Here is a 20,493-nt window from a genome sequence, read left to right as displayed (position 1 = left end):
GAAGATGATTAAGAGCTTGAGGTCGTGCTGAGCTCCGCAGATAAATGATCTACTCTAAAAATGAATCAATGGCAAACTGTTTGCTAAAACAACATGAAGGCCATTTGCCATCCACTAGCAATTTCAGAGGTTTTGCCTGAGCATGTGCAGGAATGATCTGATGAGCGAGCAGCATGTGTGGTGTGGCACAGTGTGTGATACAAAACAAATGAATCTGGGATAAATAAAGCCGGAAGTCCTGGGGTAAAAACTGTGCCAGGGAGGCACATAATATGATACCAGACCTGGAACTCACATTTGACCTCTTCCTTGTTTTGTGTCTTTATTTGCCTTTCTATTTTTCACACACACTAAACTTTAGAAAAGCTACAATAAAGTTAAAATCTTTGTGTACCCCATCAGAGTCCCTAAGTGCTATTAACTGCAGAAACAGGCCTTAAGTACACAATCTGAACAATCAGTCTTCCTGAGTGATTAAATATGATTCTATATGGCTGGAGTAAGACCTGCTGGCCCAGAGTCAAAGCTGTTACTGCTTCTGTGCTTCTGTCAGAGCTCGGGGCCAAGGTAATCAGAACTGAAGTGGATGAGATGAGAAAACAGACGCCCTGCTGAGCCTCGCATTAAACTTAATGATGCCATATAAAAAGAGAGTCAGTTGCTGCCCAATACGCTGTCCCACACTCCCACAGTCTTGCCCTGTTTGCCTCTGATCCCGTCATCCTGTATAAGGCGCCTCGCTGTTATTTGGTGAGTATGAGAGGCAGTGGAAGGACTGATCAATGCCATCTTTGTCAGGTTGCTTCTCAGGTGACCTGAGCACCCAGTGACTAATAGAATCGAAAATACTTCCCTCCTGCAGATTGAGTTAACAGGAAGACTTTGCTCATATGGCTCAAAGCGGACTATTTTTAGGAGCAATAATGTTGGCGAACGGTTACAGTTTACTGATTTTCAACACAAAAAATACCATCAATTTGTGCTCAGTCTGCTGAGATCCAACGCATCAGCATTCACTCTAAAATCAACGAGCTTTAGCTAAGACTGCAGGTTACTTTTGGGATTAAATGATTATTGGAAACATGTGCCGATAGAACAAGAAAAATGACTGCCCCACCTGGATGCAAGATTTATGTAGTGATATTAAGAACATAAAAAAAAATCCCTTCCTGCTAGGTGACTTTTAGATCTTATATTTCACAGGTATTTATAACTATGAAACTACAAAACCCTTGTTTCTATATGAGCTAAGGGTATGCGTTGGAAACAAGCTGTAACAGACCTTTCTGCTCTCAGATAACAGCAGTTCAGTACATTTACATGCATACAAGTAATTGCACTACTGTGAATACATCAAATAGTTTGATTTGTAGGACTTACAGCAATTTCACTTCTCCAATAACCTATGACCAATTGAGACTAGTAGAAAACAGAAAAATTAATGGCAAAAAGATTAAACCGTCTCTCATGTGTTGATTTAAAGAGTGTCCTAACATCCTTTTTATCACTTAAAGTGTTCTTTGTGACATAAACGATATGCTGCTCCTCCAACCAAAACAGATTTGTTTCAACGACTTTGCATCAAATTTATTCTCTTCTCTTTTTTGTCAAAACAAACAAAAAAAAGGGAAAGAAACTATATCGCTGTAAATTTGCCAGCTTGACACATGACTTAATTCTGTTAACTAATTTATTTTTTACTCCAAAAACAACCGGAGAGCCAGGTTCAGGTGTAGTGCAACAGTTTCATTCTAATCATTATTACATTCACATGCTGATTGTGATCTGGAAAGTTTTAGTGTATTTGGGTGAGAGGCTCAAACAACCACCGGCTGTCTCGCCCTGACCCATGATTCTCCCCAGGCCTCCCCTGAGCTGGCCAGCCTGCTGTGAGCTCCTAATGCTGACAGCCTTGTGTAGCAGCAACAGCCATCTGGAAGCCCATTGTGCTGGTAATGGACTCCTGCCTTGGAGATGGACTCACATGGAAATAGGTGTATTCTTATTAAGACGGGCTGGGTTGCCCCCATGGACCCAACACACCGGCTTCTACTGGATAAGCTTTTCAAGTGTTCACTCTTCCTGTCTGCATGTCAATAGCTTTCTCCCCAAGAGTCCGACAGTGATACCCCATCCCATGGCGCATGACTGAGAGATTTATCAAGCTCCAGACAAGACGTGGAGAGGGGCGACTCAATTAAGAAGATGGATTAAGATGCCTTATCTTAAATACAGGTGTGAATCCAGAAGATGAGATACTATAAAGTTAAACTTAACTGTTGATGTCTTTTCCATCTTCTCATAAAAATATTCCATCTCAAATTTTGTCCTCTCCCACATTTCCATCAAAACTAAAGCCAGTTCCACCATAGTCACCAGTGACAGGGAGTCGGCATACTGGAATCCTGCAGACAATGAATCATGAGCACTTGAACACCAAATCTTCGGATGGGCCTCAACAGGTTTTCTCAAAATCATTGAAGAGTTAGCATAAATCACAGCCTAAACACAGCATCTCATTACAGCATGCAGAGGGTGATTTTGAGCCCTTCCTGCTTTATATCACCACCTTGCTGGCTGACAAAGCCCCAAGCTGAGATAAGAGAAAGGAAGACTGGGAGGATTGGGCACAAAAGAGATAAATCTGTTGCCCTGTTGTTCTGTGGAGCAAAAGCAGCAGGGCATCACCCATTCTCTGGAGTGTTTCTAGGGTTATCAACCTCACTTGCATTTTCAAAAAATTCCTCACTGTTCAGCTAAAAAACAATCAAGACAAGAAGAGCTGCATGTTGTGAAAAAGGTAAGATATTTTTCATAAAACAAAACAAATTTCTCTCTTTTTTTTGTGTATAAAAGACCCAAATATTCAGAAATTATAAATCACTCAGCAGTAAAAGATAAAAATGGGGAAATCTGTGTTGATTTTTTTTTTTCGTGGCTGCATGTGAAAAATGAGAAATAACGTTGAAATAATTACAGAAAGACCTCTTCATATAGAAACAGCCTCAGATCTTGATCAGAGCCTCGTTCAATCCAAGTTTGCAGGATTTTCTCTTCAGTGAAAAAATGACTGGACACACACGCCTGATCTTAAAGAGGAGACATCTCTATGTTAGTCACAGGGTGCAAAAAAACTTAACAAGTCTAATCCGACACACAGCTCCATACAGCCAAGTTATCAGTTTGTCATCAGCCCTAAAAGCATTTAAAGAAGACTTGATTGTGACTCTGTGAGAGTTCAAAGTAAAACTATTTTTAACATCATCAAATTACTGCAAACAAATTGTTACAGATTTAGCTTTAAATGCTTTGCATGATGGAAAAGGGCTGAAACAGACACAGATCTGTTCCCATGATATACTTAAAAAAAGTATACACATTTCTGACTGACTTTTATCTTTTTATTTATTTTGTTCTGAACAAACTGTTGAAAAAGGGAGAAAACCCTTTTTTGATTGAGTCGTTTTCAAGGTACAGTAAATGTCTTTTCTCCGCTGTACCTTTTTACGGTCTAATTCTCAAAAAGAACATCATACAGTCATAAATGTATCGTGGAAATTTGGAGTCACTTATGTTCTACATGATCAAAAATGTAATTTGCATACTGAACATTTTTAACTGGTAAAAAAAAAAAAAAAAAAACCCTGGAGTTGGTCAATTTTGTTGATAGTTTAGATGAGTGATGAGAATGGCTGTTGACAGTTTTACAGTCTTATGACAATTAAAAGTTCAGATGCAAACTTTTCCTCTGAAACTTAAATTTGTGAAGACAGTGTTTTCCATTTGTCATCCAAAGAGGAATCCCCTCCCGTACTTAAAGCTACTCATGAATGACAGAAAGCTAAAACATCCTCAAAATGTGGAACATTTGGAAATAAGTTCCCTTATAAAACTGACCGACTTTTGCATTTAAATTTACTGTCATGAAAAACAGCTCATAAATATATTTCAACTTCTGCAAGTGCTGCAAAACAGAACTTTTTTTAAATTAAACTTTACGAGTGTTTTCTGGACACTATGTGCCAATCACGAGTGTATAAAACAAATAAAACATTGATAAAACCATAATGTTGTACTGTGCTGCTGATTTTTAATTCAGTAATTCAACATCTGATCTCATCAACGTTCAGTGATCACTCAAATATAGAGCACTTGTAAATGAGGCACTCCCTACATGCGCCCCAAATTTAGGTAATTGCCACCCAAAGGGTTAGGGTTACTCATTTCATTATCACTGAAACTCAAGGTTTTATGTTTGAGGGAATTCACCTGTTAAGATTTGCAATAAAAGCCAAATTCTCATGAACTCACAGCTAAAAACCTTTTTTTTCGTCAGACAGTTGATCAATTGACTGACTGAAAATAAACTTTTACACACTCAAGATAAATAAATAAATAATAGCATAATTATAAATAAACAATTTCATCAAAGCAACTGTGCAGGATTTATGTGATTATCTTAAATTATTACAAAAAAGTTATAACCCCTCAGACCCACGGTTAAAGCCACGGAAATCTGTGCCAACTAGCTCATCTATTAAGCAAACAGAAGAGGTAAAAAAAAAGAAGTTTTGAAGTGTAGTATTGCATTATGTCATGCCAGAGTGAGATCACCAAAGCCAAAGTCCGAAGGCCACCTCAGTCGCTCACAAAAACAAATGCAATTCTCTCCATTTAAAAAGGAACTTAATCCAGAGCCAAGCAAAAAGAAAGAATGGAAGCCAAAAATATTCCAATTCCACAATAAAGACACATAACGTGTCATATAAAAAGATTTCATTCCAAGTAATCAAAACAAAATTTATTTCAAATGCTGAAAAAACAAAAAACAAAGACCAGATGTTATCAATTGTAATACATCAAACAGACTAAACATCCAATTAAAAACTAGTTTGGGAATTTTCAAGATAATTTACAAGAGATCTTAAATCCCAATTCCAGGGACCTGCTTACACAATACTGAGAAATCAAATTAAACTGGAAATATTTTCATAGAGTTAATGAATCAAAAGATAAATAAAGCTGAATAAGCTTTCACTGCTATTCTAGCAAAGGCTGTGTTTGAAAAGCTCTTCTAACATTTCCGGATTTATTTCAAACACGAGGATTTGAGGTAAAAAAAAATTCTGTGGCTGAGGTGAGAAGAGAACCAGACCTCCAGAACATTAAGAGGAAAGGTGGTTGTGTGTGTGTGTGTGTGTGTGCAAATACACACAGAGATGAGGGCCAACTACAGGCATCTGCAATATTGAATATGTAAAGGTGACAATTTTTTCTTCAAGCAGCTTTACAGTTGACACTGCGGTCTGTCGGCACAGAAATGGTTAAGGCGGTAAGCCTGTCACCCATTCATAAGGTGATAGGTGACTGAGAGTGAGAGTGACACAGAATTAGAGCTAAAGGTGGAAGGAAGCTAACGGTTGACAAGTTGTAATAAGGGAAACTTCCGACAGAGAAGAAGCGAGCAGTGAGTCAGACTGAAACCTGTCACTAACCAGTCATCTGTCACACAGTCTGCAGCTCAATGAACAATGACTGCCACAGGGTATAGATCATTTACAACCAATGCATACACATATAAAGCTGTGTATGCCAACACACACACAAATACGACATATCTAGTATTTTTTCCTTGTTAAGCTACAGTGAACTAATCTCCTCTGATCATATGTCATTTCAGCCACATATCATGGCGTTAAAAGTGCTGTCTCCAAAATAAAATAAACACCGAAACAAATACACACAGAGAAAAGTGCAACAAAAGTCTTCTTAATATCTGATCTTGACTGAGGCTTTCCAAAACTCATTTTAGAAGCAGAAAAAGTACAAAAAGACAAGACGGCAAGAAGGAAAGCTGATGCAATCTCATCGCCTGATTTCAGCACAGCAAATATGTGTGTGAGACCCACAGTGCTAAAGTATAAATGGTGCACGTGTGTGTGTGTGTGTGTGCATGTGCAAGGATAAGAGTGAGAGTTTTGGGAGTATGTGCATGACTGTGAGTGTATATGCGTGTGCAATAAAAGGCACTCCCACCAGCAGGTGTGTCGAGGGTAGTTTCCAGCTGCAGCCTCTGGCATCTCTACAAGGACACCCATCATGGCACCCATCAGCACCCACACCAAACACAGGGGCTCTTTCAACTTCTCTTACATCGAGCCATCATTTCAAATGCACCAGATTTTTAGTTAAACAATTTTTCTTCACGAAGTTCATTTTCTCAATGTTTAAATATCTCAGAATATTCAGAACACCTTCAGTGCATTGATGTTTCCAGCATCTTACCAATAGCTGTCTCATTTTTTACTTGTATACCCAATGAGACCAGGTACAGTATATACAAAAAGAGAGTGATAAACCAGAGAAGAGGTTCTTATAATAGACAAGAGTCTTTCTTGTCCTGTGAAGCAACCAGAACACGTTAGTGCCCATAGTCATCCAGTGGAAAAATCCAAGTCATTAATCATGTAACTAAGCAGAGAGAAAACCCAAAACGGGGAAAAATGTGACAAAACTCCGGTTTCAAGGTATGCAGAAAGTGTTTCAAGCAGAATAAAGTCGTGCCTCATCTTCCAAAACACAATGTTTAACTCAAAAGCCCTTCTGACAGTGCATGACCTTTATCAGGGTCATGGAGAAGAATAAGAGGAGGAGGCAGAGTTCACACATCTCCCAAGTTACCCGAATGCCCCATGGCCACCCAAAAGCGTACCTTAACTGCCACGTTCTGCATTAACGCTTTGATGTGTGATAGGAGTATACACGCACACACACAAGACGAGGCGTACTCACCCAATGACGGAGACCATCTGCTCCACAATGTGCCTGCTGAAGGTGATGATCACAAACAGTTTCTGTATGACAAAGAAGCACACACACATCGAGAGAAAAGAGTCAGTTACTGAACCATAAGGTCACTGCTGGGGTGTTGAACATGGCAACGTGTGCACCGCAGTTTGACCCGCAATTCTTTAATTTCCCATCACACAGACACACACTCATACAGACACTACTCATTATACTCAAACCCATGTCTTATAGGTCTAAGGTGGTTTGGGCTGAAAGCAGCCATGACGGGTGAGAACTTTTGCCATGGAGGGCAAGAAATAAAAGGCCTGGGCTTTATGACACATAAACCAACACAGCACACTACTATCAAAGAGGCTATCATCAGAAAGGCGAGTGAGTATTCTAAGAAAACACATGAAAAGAGGAGCAGCGGAATCAAGGATGATGTGTCATTACTTCAGAGGGGGTCTGGATTTGGCTCCTGTCCGGTCTGATTGCTGTTAGTCACTGAGACAGCAGGAAAAAACAGTCGACTGGCAGCCTTTGTGGTTCATATTAGTTCTTTGTCCTCCTGAAAGGGGGGCAAAAGTACTCATACTCTAAAATGACCTGATTTTTTAAGATCTATTTCTTGTTCTTTTAGCTGTTGCTCTTAACTATACACACACACACATATACATATATATGTACACACGTATACATATATATGTACACACATTTTTTTTGGACAAACATGTTAACATCAAGTGTTCAGCCTTTAGAGCTCTGATCAGGTCAAGCATGGAAAAAAAACTGATAATGTGCAGAAAAAGCAATTGTTAAAACCTATTAAGCCGTACTCTAAATCATTGTCCAGAATTTCTGAAGAAACAAAGACGGATAATACATGAAAGAATCTTCTGAATTTTCATTTAATGCTGAAGCCATGAAAGCGACATCTAAGATACAAAGATTTAAATGTAAAGTCAGTCACAAGAAGACTTAATTCATTCATTTCTAACTTGAGCAACAATCTAAAACAGAGTTTTGATACAAGATGAAGTGCACTGCAGGTGGACAAACATAAATATAATCAGTAAAGCATCCACAACACCAATGATCAAGCTACAGATCGCTCAGCCCTAATCGCCCCAGCAACTATTTTAATTTCATGCGACAGGGTGCTTTGATCATTTCTTTGTTACAGTGTTCCTGCGAGCTTATGTAACATTTAATCCAGGTCATCCATGTATTGTCATTTATTGTCCTTTACTTTGCGTGGGAGTTAAGCCTCAGTGTGCCACTGTAAATTTAACAGAATGAATGAGAGACTTGATAAATAGAATTTAAAACTTAAAACAGGCATTTACAAGATTTAAAAAGAAAAAGACTGTTAGTTGCAACTTTTTTTACTTAAACTTAAGACGTTTTGCAGTAATTGAACAGGGTTATGCTTTTGTGCGCCCGCATCTCTACTCTAACACCGACATATGATCTGTCATCCTAAACAAAGCAAGAAACAGGAAAGCTGACTAAGATGCCTCAGATGGGTCTGCTCGGAAACTGATGACATTGTCTCGACTCGCTAATTTCTGTTCACTGATAATGTCGACAAGAGACACGCACATCCTAGTCATGATCCCTTTACACAAACTAAGCAGTGCAAGACATCACACCAGTTTTTAAACAATTCTCAACATGTTTGTGCGGCTCTGACAATGCAAATATTCAGATTTAAAAGTAATAACCGGAAACAGCAACATCCCTCACCCCGCTTCTGCTGTACTGAGGTCTATGTTTTTCCGCCACACCTCACAATGCTTCAGTTCTCAGGATGAACGCCTGTCCCAAGGTCCCAAAGTGAGCACTTCAGTGACATCACTCGTGATCCTCAAGTGACCTGCTGCGTCACAAAAGCCGCTGACGTTAACTATTCAACGGTGCAGAGGTGAAGCTTAGTGAGCAATAAAGGGCGGAAGCAGCAAAGAATAAAAAAGCCTCTCCTTGGAGACAGGTGAGAACACACCTGAAGCACAGGTACAAAGATCAAAAACATGCTTTGAAGCACTGAGGCTGCTCATATTTTTACACACACACACACACACACACACACACACACACACACACACACACACACACACACACACACACACACACACACACACATATATGCCTACACACAGAAACACAAGCCTCAAAATCCCCTTTTGTTCCGTCTTGGCCAATGAGGGAGAATGTCACCTGCTCCACGGATCTTTTTTCTAATACTTCTTGTTTTCTGCTCACACACTGCAAAATTCGGAACAATTTTCATCGGAAGCAAAACTCAAGTTTGAAGGAAATTAAACTAAACAGGTACAGGAGAAACTGGGCCCCCAGGCATGTCGGCGAGCCGGGTAAGGTCTCCCTTTCTGTGAGGCACAGAAGGACACACCTCTGTCAGTGGGGGGCCCCTGGGACCCCTGGGTGTAATCTGGTCCTGTGTGTGTGATTGTGCCTCCTGTGCATACAACCACCCTCCCTTTCCTCACCCCCCATCTGTCCCTCTCTCCTCCATCACCTCCCACAGACAATGCCGATCTGCTTTAACTTGTACTCACTAAGTTAACACATCTTTTTCCCTCAGTTTGGTGTAGGACAATGCTTTCTGTGTATAATAAGAAATTAGGTAGAGAAAGGAAAAAAATGCTTTGCTCTTAACCCCCAGCTGTGTGTCACAATGAGCAAATTCCTGCATCTGCTTAGAAAACAAAAAGTTAAGCCCCTGACAGTAATCACAGACATACTGCAAATTCCTGGACGCAAATTGAGGATTTTCCAGGATTAGAAAAAAACATTAGTGATGCCAAGTCTTCGAACTGCTGTTTCTCAGTCGAGGTTTAGAATGTAGCTTTTATTTTACTGTAACTTCTCAGTCTGTCGTAGTCTGACTAGTCTACTGCACAAAGCACAAGAGCTGCCTCAGCTGCAGTTACAAAATGGTCGACTCTCCCTATTTTGCCTCCACAAAATGGCCTCCTCACGACCAGCTGCTACAGTGCAGAGATGCTGTGCGTGAGTGTGAGTCATTACTTAAACACAGTTCTCCCTTTGAATCACATTTAAGGTGTATTCATATCTCAGACTTTGTTTAAATGTGTCTCTGTGACGTGAAACACAAAAGATAAAGACTTAATATCAATTGTTATGAAACCACACAGGCTAAACATAAGCTGTATTCTCATGAACATTTTTTTTTTTTTTTTAGGAGGTTTGGGGAAGAGGACGACTAGTCATCGCTTTAGTTACTTTAATGTACAGATAGTTGCAGCTTACCTGAATGTGCATCTTGATAACCGCCTTCCCAATGAGTGTTGCACCAAAAAAAGTCCAGAAGGGGACCAGAAAATGTCCACATGTTATTCCTGCCAGGTCAAAAAGGGGATTTGGAATCTGGGGGGAAATAGATTATGTAATTACACTTAGATTAGATATTAGACTAGATTGGATAACATATTTTGTAAATTCTCCACAAAAACATAAAAAACTGAGGGGACAAGATGAGACAAACTTATGAGAGAAAATTAATGTCCATATAGTATTATTTTCTGTAGCCAATTTTTCCTTAGATTTGTATCCTAGTGAGAAACCACGAGAGGATGACTGATTGTGCCATCTGTTACTTGTCAAATATACATTTCGTAATGCTCATTCTTGCTTTTTTTCACTTCCTATGAATAGTGTGGAGAATGTGGGTTTGATAAAATTATCTAAAATGATCAACCTTAAGGTGTGAGTGAGTAAATATGTTTTATAGATGTACGATTTGACTTACGGAGGCACAAGCTAAAATCCCAAAGAATCCAACTCTCTGGATGAGTTTCTGCACTGCTACTTGAGCCCGGGAGGCAAAGTCCTGAAAAACAGGAAAAGAGGGAAATATGTGATAAATATCCTTCAAACCTGATAATGTTTACTGATCATATAGTGTCTGTATACTAAGTGCTTGTCATAGACGACATATCTACGAGACTCATTTCAAACCTGCTTCATAGCCTCTTTTTCTTAACTGTAAATTTAAGAAATAACTAAAATTGTTCTAATCATTGCTGTAGAGTTTCAATAAGACACATATTACACTAAATTGATGAACACCAAGTTTTTTTTCCCTTAATTACAATTTCAAACAGTCTAAAACCAAGTACAATCATACATTTAATGTGACTAATATACTATTAACTTTAGGAATATTTCTAAATGATTAGTAGATTAGTTTGAGCTGAAATCTTTTCTATAAATAATTGGGCTGCTGAAAGATTTGTTGAAGGAGAATTAAAGTAACTAGGTTTACTGTTTTTTAAGCATTTATGCAGAAGAGGGAATTTCACAGAGTTGTGTGAAATGAATGTTTGCAGTAAGCTGTAATGTTGCTTTTTTCAGTGAATTTATACAGAATACATTGAAACCCATTCGAATGACAACATGTCATTTTAGAATAACTTGATATTGGCAAATGTGGATGATATTTTAGATCAAATATGTGCTTTTGGAATTCTTCTTTGAGCCCTCAATGTTATTGTTTCCTCTTATTTATAATGAAGAGTCTGAGTACTGACATTCAATCTCCATTTCAACTTTTTTCTTTCATCCAAAAACACCTTAATATCCAAGTGAAACGAAAAATGAGTGAATGATCTGTTTTTTAAAATCTACTTGTTTCCAAATGAGTGCAAGAGTGGCAGCTGCGACAGGAGAATCTTCTAATTCCTGTAAATGTGAAATGTGCCTTTAAAAAAAAAAAGAAGAAGCTTAAAACAATTATTGAGCTTCATAGCAACTGTTCAGCAAAAAAGATAAATCCTCAAAAGTTAGATACACTTGTGCAGAGAGTGTTTAGAATTTGAAAGCACAAAGATTTCACTTTCAACATCCGAATAACTTTCAGATACTAAATCTGAGAGGTTGTACTTCTAAACCCTCTCAGGTCCCGGTGCTTTGCTTTGAACATGAAAAATCTAAAAGAGCACTTCAGAATTTACCTCTTTAAAATATTTGCATGGCTGTTATTCTGATTCATTCACATGTCCAGAAATAAACGTGAAAAGTAGATGTGAAAAGAAACTTTGGACAGGGAAAATTTATTACTGTGAGCAGATAGCAAAGCAAAACATGAAATCTTTACACGTTAACATGTCAGATGGGGGGAGATTTACAATAAGTGCTTGACTGAAAGGTAGATTTCAAAGTCAAATTTGTTTGTGCAATAATTTAATGATTGCCCCCACAAATATCTTAAAAGTTCACTGTAAAATAATCTCATTCACTTGTCACATATTCTAAAAGAATTACAAGGCTTGTTTGTCAATATGCTTCTTAATTCTGGAACAATACTGAACTGGTTTCAGCATATATGCATCTTATATCTGGGGCTTTATTAATTCCTTTGGTACTGGGGTTGTTAGAAAAAGGCAACACACTTTGGTCATTCCAGTGACTCACAAAGTAAGAGGTTTTCCGCTGGTATTGCCCTATCACCCTGACGGCTCAACAAAAGCCTCTTTAGACTGCAATGGCAGATTTTTTTTCCTCGAAATGCACTTTCTGGGAAGAGAAGCTTCAACCTGTTGATTTGCTCATCTACTTTTGGGAACACTGCTAATGCAAAAGCAATCCTTAAAGGATATCACACATTCTTGGAGGATGCCTTCAAAATCTAGGTAAAAAATAAAATCATTGCTTCAATACTATTATGAATTTTCAACTGGTAAACATTTGCATGTTTCTGTTCTTGTGATAATTATTCTTGTAGGTGTCAAAAATGCTTTTTTACTAATAACAGAAGAAGGTAGCAACCATCCTGATTTTCCAAAATCTTCTACACAAATTTATTTCATCTACAGGCCTTAATATGTCGATGAACTGATCAAGTGCTGGTGAAAATTACAGGCTTCCCTGCAGAAAACTGTATGCCTTTCAGTCTTTATTATTTTTATTTCTACATTTGTCTGAACTTCTCTGAAGAATTGTGGCACTTTAATGATAGAAAAACAGTAAGATTCATATTTTTTTGTAAAGCTACTAGATCTATTATGGCACTAGTGCCTCTCTTCTATTCCCATAGAGGTTTTCAATATTTTTAAGTAATTATTTTAGGGACATTGGAAGAAATAAGATCAGTATTAGTTTTACTCAAGCCTTTATTAAGTAAAACTCTGGGCAGCTAATATTTAGCAGAATTAATCCTAAAATGTAAGTCTAATTTTTCCAAGAATATGTTTTAAAAGAAAACTTACAAACAAGCGAATAAAAATGTTCATTAAATTAATTTCAATCTTACTTTTCTGCAGTAATAAACACATATAATATAGTTTGAATTAAACACATGAAGATGAATCATATGAAATCATTTGATTTATATCTATGAAATTGAATTTCAACTTAATTGAAGTTTAATTTTGAAGGCACTTTGAAGAAGATTTTAGGCCTATATAATTTACAAATGACTTTGAGAGTGCAAATTACATTTTGTACTGGTAATAATTGGGAGTTTTTCATGTTCCAAAAGGCCAAAATAACCTTTTTTAATTAACTGCTGATACAGACACATAATTATGTTGGTTTCACAGTTAGCATTCATCTCATAATATAACAATAAATAAATAATAGCACTGATGGATGCTTGCTGAATGGCACATTTTCCTCACCTTAAACAGTATGAACTCAGCTGAAAGATAAAATAGAGAAAACCAATTTTTGTTATATCGAATAAGAAGAACTTAGGCCTCACTTTCTTGGGGGGGGGGGGGCAGTTATCTATTTTTTTAAATGAGGTGTGGTGGGGAAGCTTGCAATCCATGATCATACCTAATATGGTCAACAAAACCAGTACAGTGCTGATGACATTCTTTACAGGGTGCAACCCAGTGGACAGGAAATTTGAGAGACATGGGAGGTCGCCTAATAAGGTGGTGGTGGGGGGAGCGAAGGGACACAGAATCTGATTGGTTCTTGATTTGAATTTCTGCCTCCGCCGATGTCCAATCATGAAAGTTTCTCCTTGGACAACCCTGTAGTTTTAATTCTAGCCTGTCCCCATGTGTGCACGTGTGTTTATGCTTGCATGTGTGTGCGTGCGTGCGTGCGAGCTGCTCAGCTGGTGGGAGACAGGGAGGGAAAGAATGTGCATGGTTGGTTTACAGCCGAACCGCTGAGGACCGTTTCTGAACCAGGGACACCTGACAACCACGACTGTTACAGTGCGGACAGAGTCCTGCAGAAACAATCAGTGCCATCCAGATAGTGTGTGAATCCCATTTGCTGTCAAGACATCATGACACTTGCATTGTTACATTGGGTGCCGTAGTTGAACTTTTGGCTCACGAAGTTAGAGAGCATGAAAGTATCATTGCTGCGTGAACAAAGGGTCCCTGAAGAGATGCAAAGGGAAGGGCGCAAAGGAGTGTTAGTATGTGTATGTGTCAACTTGTGACACTGAGATTTACAACAGTTGAACTATGTGCTTGGATTCTCTCTCCATACTGCATTTCTGGACCATGGAAGCATCTATCTGGGATAGCTGGGATTCAGATTCCAGACTGTTGTTTGCGGCTTATGGAAAATCACCATATTTACCTGGCAGCTTGCCAAAAACTGCCTGCTGTGCTATTTGATCTGTTATGGGTCTGGATTTTCCGCCTATATACATCATATCATCAGTTGAGTCCATTCTTTATTGGGATAAATAAATACATACAGTAATAAGTGCAACTATGTCTTAGTTTTTCCAGATTTGTGTTTTCTATGTTTAATGAACGTGTGCTATTATGGTGTCAAAAGGAATTTTCTATAACTGTGGAAAATAAAGCATCTGTGACTGCTGAGTATAGCATCTGTGCTGAGCATAACAAAAGTAAAAAATGTACCACATCTGTTTGATTTGATTACAGTAAATACACTGTAGATGAATTATTGTTATACATGAGGAGTAGCAGAGTGCTGGTCACAAGACCAGCGCTGATTCAAGAATGCCACTAGTATAATTATTGGAAATGAGGTTACGTCTGTCTGAAATCTGTGAGGATGGAACAATTACCTATACATTTAAAATGATCCTCTGAATATCTGTGGTTACAGATAGATGGAAAGTTCACAGGGTAAAGAAAAAGGAAGGAAACATTATTTTCAGTTACAGTAACCAAGAAACATTCAGTTTCTTTAGCTTGAACAGTGCCATGACTTTATCATAGAATATAGTTATAATTAAAAGATGTACTTGTCAACAGAATCAGTTTTAAAACAAACAGAAAGTGTGAGTTTTTGGGAACAACCTTTGATAGTGAAGTTCCTTTTTTTTTTCTTTATTGTAGCATACAATACAACATAATATCTGTTTATTTTGGATACGCAAACAACTCGTTGCCCACTTGTCATTATGAAAGAGCTGTTGAACCCCCCTTTTTTTGGGGTCAGGTTTTGAGATACATAGTTCAAACATAGACAAAAAGCAAGCAACAGGCACTCTGTCCTATTTGGAAAATTAAAGTGTCATACAAGGAAAAATCTATGCACAGCCTATACACAAGTCAACACCCACGCACGACCCCCCCCCCCCCCTCTCTTCATCTGTCTTTGCTTTCTTTTTTTTTTCTCAATGAAAATCTTTCACACAGATGACACACATCACCGGCAGAGTCGCAAGCCCCCGACACGAAGACGGCTAAAGTTCATCTCATTAACTCCTGACAAGCCCGCACCCGCTCTGTCTGGCACAGGAAGTGGACTGATTAAGAACTACGGACGCAACTACAAGCTACAGTCCCCATTTAAGAATAAAGAAATGAGAAGAGGTACACATTCAAATCTGTCCACAGGAGCGCACACACAGACACACGTACACAAATACACCCCTGAGTCCACGTTGACAAATTCTTTAACAAGCTGCGGTTAAAGGGAAGCTGGTTTTACTCTGACTCACCCCCCTCCTTTCAAACAGTTTACTGGAAATAAAGAGGGAGGAGGAGGGAGGGGGTACTTTCAGAGAAGTCATGTGACGGGGCTGGGCAAACCACAGCACAGAGAGCCTTTGAGTGCAGTAGGCCAGGGGGGAAGGCAAGCATACGCCCAGCGCAGATGGCCCTGATTTGAGTTACAGGAGATACGATCCTGGGAGTTGGCAATCAAGAATTCACAGCCTGTTAACCCTTTCCGTTCCAGATTGAAAAAAAAAAAAAACAAGCAAAAAAAAAAAAAAAAACAAGCCAGGAAATAATCAAGCTGCAAGCTATCACGCACACGGTCCATGTAGGATCCTCGGAGACGGTCTGTCTTATTACTGAGGACTCCTCTCCGGCACGATGAGAGCTCTTGAACTGAACGAAAGATTTAAGAGGGGAGGGGAGAAACTGATGTTCATGACATCAGCGTCTGGAGCCGTTAGAAAAAGTATGACTTCATTATTCTTGAATAGCTCTGTTGAATGAAGAAGAAAAAAACCCAGACAGCTTTGCTGCTGTGCATCACGTGCACTTGTGGCAGGAAGTTGGCTCTGTAGGCTGGGAGAAATACCATTGGGTTTAAGTCAAACCGTTGGCACCTTCAAACCAACCTCTGTGACTTGAGCGACAGGGACAAAGTCAGCATCTTAATTAAGCTCTGCAGCCTCAGGATGGAGAGTGTGTGTGATGTTGCAATGGGGGGGGGTGGATGTGGAACCATGTTAGGTTCAACAGGGGTCGCATCCTTGATGGCAGAATTTAACTTCTTCCTGTCTAATAAACAATGATCCAACGATAACACATTTTCTCCATTCCAGATCCAGGGAAGTCTGTTTTCACTTTGTTCTACAAGTGATGCTGTTCGGCTTTTAAAGGAAAAAAACAAGGAAAAAAAAATCCAACATAAATTCACAGCTGATGAAAGCCTCGCTCCACTGTGGAAGGTGTAAAAAAAAGAAAAAGGGTGAAAGGAGAACAAGTGGAAAATTGGAGATGTGCTGCGGGATCTCCTTGAGGGAAAAAAGGGAACCCTGAGAAGATCCGATTAATAGCAAAAGCCCTGGAGAGGAAGAAAAAAAAGTTTCCACGTCACAGGTCCTTGGTGGTGCAACCTATGTCCAGATGCTGTTCTAACTAACAAGCGCACATCACATACATTCATACACACACAGCTGCAAAGAGAAAGAGAGATAAAGACAAGGTGAGCAATGCACTACGGAAGATGAGAGGTTTGTGAGAAAAGATACAAGGACAGGAACAGAGGGACAGAAAAAGAAAGTGTTAAAGAGACAGTAAGACAAATCCTGCAGTGGCTGCGTCACTTCTAATCTGCCTTTCCACGGAAGCGCAACAAACAGACGATGCTCCTCCTGCGTCACATTGTTGGTTTTCTTGGAAAAAGACCCGCATCACGTAGACATTTCGAGGCAGAGATGCTCATTTCAACAAAATCTCTTCCTCTGATCACCGCCCGTTTGTCTCAACACCGTATCTTCCACCTTCACTGCGCTTTTTTTTCTTCTTCTTTTTGTCTTGGTGGGGAGCGCCCCTGTATCAGTACGTGATGTCAGAGCTGCACTCTCAGGCATGTGGTCTGAACTCTGGGACGGATGTTGTTGCCAGCCTACACAGCTGTCCACAGTATTAAAAGCAGCAGATCTTAAAGCAGGTGCCTCATCCCTGCTCTCGTTCTTTTTTCCACTTTGTCACGTGATTCGCTTGAATCTGTTTCTGCTAGTTTACAGGACCAGTTATGAAAACTAACCCCTATGCAAAAGAAACGGGAGAGAATAATGTGCCGTAAAAGCTTATTTCTACCCAGTTTCATATAAGCAGATGACAGGAAAAGGAGGGATGTGTGTTTCATCACCTGTTGCCACTTACTTCTGTGACTATCAGATCAGTAACAGACATGTAGCAGAAATTCTCATGCTTGAAAGTTTTTGACTCAAAGAGGCAGCACAGAAAGAACTGTTTGGCTCCAGTAATTGGTGCTGTAATTCCAGGTTCAGGCGCTCTCGCTTGGGAAGAGACGAAGAGAATAAAGTGACTCCCTTAGTAACAGCTTGTGTGCATATCTCCACAGGATGACAAGAGGGCAAAAACTGTTTGAGTCCATTCTTTCACTTGGACAGTAGAAACAAGTAACTTTACTGATAAGTGACATTATTGATGTGGATGGATGAATGGATGTTGGCAGAGTTTTACAGTGGTCCAAAACAATGGGTTTACATACTATAAATGAAATGTTCTTACAGTGCTTTTTAAACTTCTCAATTAGCTAAATAAACGAAATTGTTTAATTGTTTAACACCTAACAGAATGCCATTATGGTAGTATTATGAGTGTAAAAATAGAATGGAAATCTTTGGGAAATAATAACAAAGAAACAATAGATATGAGGATTTTTTTTAAGGTCGCCATGTGGAAAATACACTACATTTCTCATTTTTCATTTATCAAATAGAGCCTGTATGTATATTGTATTGAGCATGTTTTGGCCAGAGACAAATATGCAATTAAGACATTTTTTTCCCTTTGGAATCTAAAGTATTCATATATAAACTACGGCTTAATTGTTATTAATTGTGCTGAAAACTAAATTACATATTGTAAAAAGTATTTCTCCATGTTGTAATGCCTTGTTATCTGGGATACCCTCATAAAAACATTGGATTTATTAGTTAAAAGTTTGGTCTCGTCTGCAAATGCAAGAGAGAGTCTGACGTAAAGTTCCAAACAAACCATTTATGGATGCAGTTGTTTTACCGCACTTGGCCTGTGTGACTGTTTGACCTAAACTACAAGAGAAAGAAAAGCATTCCTGAAAATGAACACTGAACAGACAGGTCTGATGAAAAGCCTTTTCAAAACCACACGCATGTTTCCCTTCATTCCTCCCTCCCCATTCATAATCACCAGGGGTAAGAAAATAAATATTTACAGTGAGCTGCGAGGCATTGTTGAAACGTTTGCGGGATGTTTGATATGAGAGCATTTTTTTTCACAGGAGATTTCTAAATGAAGGCCGGAAATGGCAAGAGCATTTTACTCAAGATCATCAGTGCTGTTCTCTTAGTCATAATGTTGTGAAACACTCAATTCTGGTTGTACCATTGAGAAATTGAGGTGGGGCTGTATGAGTTATGAACCCACGCAAAGAAGCAATGTTTGAAATTCCGGCACACCAGATTTCAGCATAGAGAAACTAAAAATGGACGATTTACAAATAGATTAGAAGATCTACAGAACTTTGCGGCAAAGAAATGGTAATCACTGAAGACTAAGACTAAGAACTTTAATAGTTGAGGATAGTGGGGAGTAAAGGATGGATGTGGAAAAAGTGAGAGCGTTTTGGATAACGGAGAGAATGATGGCGGTTACAGATGTTGCAAGGAGAGTGTGTCACCTGTGCGGACTCAGTCTGGTCCAGCATCTCTTCAAAATTCTGGTAATCTTCATCATCAGGTTCAGCGCCAGACAGTCGTGCAGCCCGTGCCATGAAGTAGGGAGGAAGCTCTCCTATAGCTGTGCCAGCACCCTGTTTATACACACACACACACACACACACACACACACACACACACACACGGTGAAATATGAATTACTGCTGAATTCAAAATAACTTTAAGAAAGACAGAGTCAAGTCCTGAGCCACCACCATCTTTATTCTTCAACAGTCTGAACTCTCTTAGACAATCTTTCTTGTAATTTCTTCAGGAATAGTTCTCCAGGCTTCTTGAAGGACATCCCAAAGCTCTTCTTTGGATGTTGGCTGCCTTTTGTTTTCTGTTCTCTGTCAAGATGATCCCACACCGCTCCAGTAATGTTGAGGTCTGGGCTCTGGGGAGGATTCAACTTAAGAGCCAGATGCGTATCTCTATTTCTTAAGGACATCGCTTTCAGATACTGTTCATTTCTTGTGTTTTTAGGCCTGATATTTCTTTTGTCCTCCACTGTTCCAGTTTTCACAATTTCCATGCTTAGTCGTGCCAAGTTATCAGCTAATAGCTCTTTGGGAATCACCTTCTTGGTGAAAGAATTATTTTTTCGCATCTGTCAAACTTTGTTATATTTGGCATATTTTGTGGATGCATCTAAAGAAATGGAAACAAATGATGTGACAGGCCACTAGTAACAGAGTTCATAAAAACACAGTATAAAATTGGTTATGTGTCGACACAACACTGGTTCGTCTATTGAGCTAGATGTCTTTTTTAATGCTTGAATGATTCATAGGTCAGTGTTCACTGTCTGAATAAATAAATGAATAAATGTGGTCAGGTACAAGGACAGGACTGCATTTCCATGGAAAAGCAATTCAAAGTTCAAACAAAAACTTTAAAAGACCTTCAGAAAACCCAGAGAACTATTGCTCTAGTCTAGACCATTTTAAAAGATTACAAGAAAGTAAATCCATTAGTTTTGCACAGTACTGTATGTCTGTGAGCAAATACAGCTGTTTGATTTTTACTATAATTTTGGTTATCATTATGACAAACACGTTACCATGGTAACTAGGTAGTTAGGAGGGAAAAAATATCAATATCCACAGTTAAAAGAAGCTTGCACTGCTTTATGCTTGGGATTGTGTGATTGGAGCTCGTAATTGTAATAAAATGGAAATGACTAACAAGAGTGAAAACACCAAAGATCTTTAAATGATTGTGGATACAAGACGCACAGGCCGTGTAGGTGAAAAGCTACCTCATGAACAGTACAACAGCCAAAAGGAGCTTGTAGCCATAAAGCG

General features: G+C 39.0%; 1 protein-coding gene across 4 annotated transcripts in view; it reads right to left on the bottom strand.

Annotated features, from left to right (window-relative positions):
• Positions 1 to 20,493, bottom strand: part of LOC142401160 (vacuole membrane protein 1-like) — a 54,877-nt gene that overhangs the window by 11,276 nt on the left and 23,108 nt on the right. For all 4 annotated transcript variants that reach the window (XM_075486447.1, XM_075486446.1, XM_075486449.1 and 1 more), the window contains 4 exons: positions 19,150 to 19,281; positions 10,583 to 10,663; positions 10,084 to 10,200; positions 6,793 to 6,854 (listed from right to left, as the gene is read on the bottom strand). In XM_075486447.1, the coding sequence (XP_075342562.1) occupies positions 6,793 to 6,854; positions 10,084 to 10,200; positions 10,583 to 10,663; positions 19,150 to 19,281 (392 nt within the window). The remainder of the gene's footprint in view (positions 1 to 6,792; positions 6,855 to 10,083; positions 10,201 to 10,582; positions 10,664 to 19,149; positions 19,282 to 20,493) is intronic.

Source organism: Odontesthes bonariensis, chromosome 16 (genome assembly GCF_027942865.1).
Source record: "Odontesthes bonariensis isolate fOdoBon6 chromosome 16, fOdoBon6.hap1, whole genome shotgun sequence".
NCBI classification, from domain to species: domain Eukaryota; kingdom Metazoa; phylum Chordata; class Actinopteri; order Atheriniformes; family Atherinopsidae; genus Odontesthes; species Odontesthes bonariensis.
This window is presented reverse-complemented; position numbering and strand designations above follow the sequence as displayed.